This window comes from Triticum urartu, chromosome 7 (genome assembly GCF_003073215.2).
Source record: "Triticum urartu cultivar G1812 chromosome 7, Tu2.1, whole genome shotgun sequence".
NCBI lineage: Eukaryota > Viridiplantae > Streptophyta > Magnoliopsida > Poales > Poaceae > Triticum > Triticum urartu.
Window position 1 is genome coordinate 179,174,011 of NC_053028.1, and position 3,995 is coordinate 179,178,005.

General features: G+C 56.7%; 1 protein-coding gene across 1 annotated transcript; it reads right to left on the reverse strand.

The window, feature by feature from the left end:
* Positions 1-1,797: 1,797 nt before the first annotated feature.
* On the reverse strand, positions 1,798-3,569 carry LOC125520119 (leucine-rich repeat receptor-like serine/threonine/tyrosine-protein kinase SOBIR1). Its single transcript, XM_048684944.1, has one exon. It carries the CDS (start codon positions 3,493-3,495, stop codon positions 2,029-2,031), a length of 1,467 nt encoding a protein of 488 aa, XP_048540901.1. The 5' UTR covers positions 3,496-3,569; the 3' UTR covers positions 1,798-2,028.
* Between the last annotated feature and the right edge of the window lie 426 nt (positions 3,570-3,995).

A 3,995-nucleotide genomic window follows, 5' to 3' on the forward strand; every position in this document is an offset into this window, starting at 1 on the left:
TGAAAGATGTCCGCGGCAGTGAACTCCATAATCGGCGCCCAATCAGATTCGATTGGTACGGGCGTGGAGGGTTTGGAGTCCGGAGACGAGTCTGGCTCATTGGAGTCACGAGTCTCGCAAAGTACGGGGCTGGTGTTCGGCTCAATCGCCGTTGGGATCGCAACCCCCGGGGTGGCGTCCAACCGCCCATCCTCGATCGGCGCGGTTGGCTCCGAATTAAGGGTCCGAGCCGATGCGGGTGCGGCCTCCAGGGCACCGTTCGGCGGCAGAGCTAGATCATGCTCGTCGTGATAGTGCGGCGCGCTTGGCAGTGGCTCGAATCTGTCGAAGATCAAGTCCCCGCGGATGTCAGCCGTATAGTTTAAACTTCCAAATCTGACCTGACGGCCAGGGGCGCGGCTTTCGGTCTGCTCCAGATGGCCAAGCGAATTGGCCCGCAGTGCGAAGCCGCTGAAGACGAAGATCTGTCCGGGGAGGAAGGTCTCACCCTGGACTGCATCGCTATCGATGATCGTAGGAGCCATCGAGCCTGACGGCGACGACACAGAGAAACTCTCAATGAAAGTACCAATGTCGGTGTCAAAACCGGCGGATCTCGGGTAGGGGGTCCCGAACTGTGCGTCTAGGCCGGATGGTAACAGGAGACTAGGGACACGAAGTTTTACCCAGGTTCGGGCCCTCTCGATGGAGGTAAAACCCTACGTCCTGCTTGATTAATATTGATGATATGGATAGTACAAGAGTAGATCTACCACTAGATCGAGGAGGCTAAACCCTAGAAGCTAGCCTATGGTATGATTGTTGATGTGTATGTTGTCCTACGGACTAAAACCCTCCGGTTTATATAGACACCGGGTAGGGTTAGGGTTACATAGAGTCGGTTATAATGGTAGGAGATCTGCATATCCGTATCGCCAAGCTTGCCTTCCACGCTAAGGAAAGTCCCTTCCGGACGCGGGACGGAGTCTTCAATCTTGTATCTTCATAGTCCAGGAGTCCGGCTGAAGATATAGTCCGGCCATCCGAACACCCCCTAATTCAGGACTTCCTCACCAGGTTGTGGCCTCTGGCGGCGGCGAGGGGATTAGCTGGAGAAGGGGGCCCCAGCGGCGGCACGGTTGGAGGCTGCCGCCCGAGTCGCCTCTTTGATTTCATATTATAAATGTTGGTATTTTTTTATAAATTTTGTCATACTTTATAAGTCTTGACTTTAGACAAATTTTATATACGAACTAAAAAGGATCGGAGGGATTACGTAACTAAGTACGTAGGTGTGGCATTTTTGCCATCCAACGGAAGTCGGCTCTGTCGACGATCACGCCCTTCTTCCTCCTCCCCGTCTATTCTTCCCGTCGCTCGCCCGCACTAATGACCGTCGCCCCATTGCTGAACCTGTAGATTTTCGCATATATAATTGCACCAGTTTCTCTATTCGATAGAGGAGGCGCGACGTAGACCGAGCACGAGCATGACAGGTGAACAGATGCAGCGAACACAAATAATTCGCAGCAACGCACGGCCGGCGCGGCGACTTGTCTTGCAGTCCAATTTGCAATACTTTCATCATATCGATTCTGATCCGGTGGTCTATTTTCTCCAGTCCTCCACTAACACCAGACCATGCATAGGAAGCTTGGAGCGACTCGTTCCAATCAAGACATCAGTGCACTAGCTCAGAAAAGTGCTTACCATATCAGTGCACTGCAGGTAACGCCATCTGGTGGATCACGCCGATCAGTGATTAATAATAATTGTTTAGATACCTCGTTTGATCATACAAAAAAAGACAAGTCAAAGTCAAGAAAAAATATACCCACTCATTTCTAAATATCATTTGTGTAAAATAGTTGGATCCCCTTCCCGGTCTTTATCGATCGACCGGCCCCATACTTGACCCGCTGACCCGGCACTTGCCGCATTATTCTACACACAGTCACGCATGACACATGCCCAATTGAAGACCACGACGACGACGACGACCAATACTTACACGGAGCTCTGGCTCGCGCCTATACGGTGACTAGACTACTAGTTCTTGATCTGGGCGAGCATGCAGCGCACGTCCTTGGCCTCGGGCCGCTCCTTGGCTTCGTCGGCGGTGCAGAACACGGCGATGCGCAGCACCAGCATGATCTGCTCCTCGTGCCCGGCGCCGGCGATGGCGGGGTCGATGGCCTCCGCGTAGTCGCCGTTCTGCACCACCCGGCGCAGCCACTTGACCAGCCCGACCTCCTCCACCTCCGTCACGAAGAACTGGTCCGTCGGCTCCTTCCCCGTCGCCAGCACCGCCAGGATCACCCCGAAGCTGTAGATGTCGCACTTGGCCGTGAACTTGAGCGACTGGTGGTACTCCGGCGCGATGTAACCCATGGTGCCGGCTATGTGCGACGTCGACACGTGGGTGTGCTCGTCCGGCATCGCCTTGGCCAGCCCGAAGTCCGCGATGCGGGCCTCCATGTCGTCGTCCAGCAGGATGTTGGCCGGCTTCAGGTCGCGGTGGATGATCTGCGGCTGCTGCAGCACGTGCAGGTACTCCAGCCCCGACGCGATGCCCACCGCCACGCGGAGCCGCGCCGGCCACGCCAGCCGCACCGCGCCGCCGCTGCCGCCGTCCTCCTCCGACGGCGTCGCCTTGAGGGCGTTGTGCAGGCTGCCGTTCTTCATGTACTCGTACACCAGGTAGTGGCAGTCCGGCCGCGGCACGTGCGCCGCCAGCGGCAGGAGGTTGCGGTGCCGGATGTGCCCCACCGTGCGGATCTCCGACTGTATCTGCCGCGACCACTTGTCCAGCTGCCGGCTCTCCTCGTCGCTCAGGTTGTTCTGCCCGTGCCCGTCGCCCACCTGCTTCTTGATCTTCTTGATGGCGATGAACTTGGGCTCCTCGCCCTCGCTCTCCACGGGGAGCTGCGCCTTGAACACCTCGCCGCACCCGCCGCGCCCGATCACGGCCAGCGAGGACAGCATGTCCTCCTTCTCCAGGAACGCCAGGTGGTCCGCCCGCTTGATCAGCTTCGGGGTGAAGATCACCATGCCGGACTTGGTCCGGTACCGCCCGCGGATGCAGTTGAGCGCGAGCCGGAACAGCACGGACACGCCCAGCCCCGAAATGACGCCTGCGAGGGACCCGACCACGAACCCGATGATCCAGTTGCGGATGCGGTGCTTGTAGTTGCGGTGGTGCTTGCCCTGCTCGGCCGCCGGTGCCGTCGGCGGCGCGGTGTTGTTGTTCCTCGTCGGCGGCGAGCTGTTGTTCTTCTGTTTGCCACCACCGCTGCTCGAGGTTGTATTCTCCGCGAGGATGTACCGGTGTGGCACCCCAGTCCGGCGGTGGTGCACGTGCCGGATCCCCGGACGGGACCGGCGCGCCATGGCGGAGCGCGTGACGGCGTGGCGGCCGTCATAGCACTGGACAGCAGAGACGAGGAGGAGGAGCGTGGCGAGAGAGACGAGGAAGAAGACGGGACGCTTGGTCGGCATACCTGCCGCTAACGCCATGGTCACCAAACGTTTAGCTCGTTGGTCGTGTGGGGAGGAAGGTTCCGGCGTGTGTGGGGGAGGAGGTGGGTGGAGAGCACAGCTATTAATAACGGCCGAGTTGAGGATAACCGTGTGGAAATAATGCACGGCTATGATGCGTTTGTGGACTGGATGGACGTGCCAGATTGGTGTGAGAGGGACATATCGCGACCTGCCTAGTTTGATTGGCCGGAAACGACCGTTGACTCGAGGCAAGTCAAGAACCGGCCAGCACGGCGAGGGAAGAATGGAAATGACTATTATGCCCCTAAAAATCTGGGAAGATTCTCACGTCCCACCCTATATACGGTACTCCCTCCGGTCATTTTTACTCTGCATATAAAAATTGTCTGAAGTCAAACTTTATAAAGTTTGACCATATTTATATGAAAAATATCAACATCTATCATGATAAAGTTATACAACATGAAACTTTAAGTCATGGCGCATCTACTAGTATTGATTTCATATTGTGAATG

Excerpts from the sequence above, each read along its gene's own strand:
- LOC125520119 (XM_048684944.1), bottom strand. The coding sequence starts at position 3,495 with ATGGCGTTAGCGGCAGGTATGCCGACCAAGCGTCCCGTCTTCTTCCTC.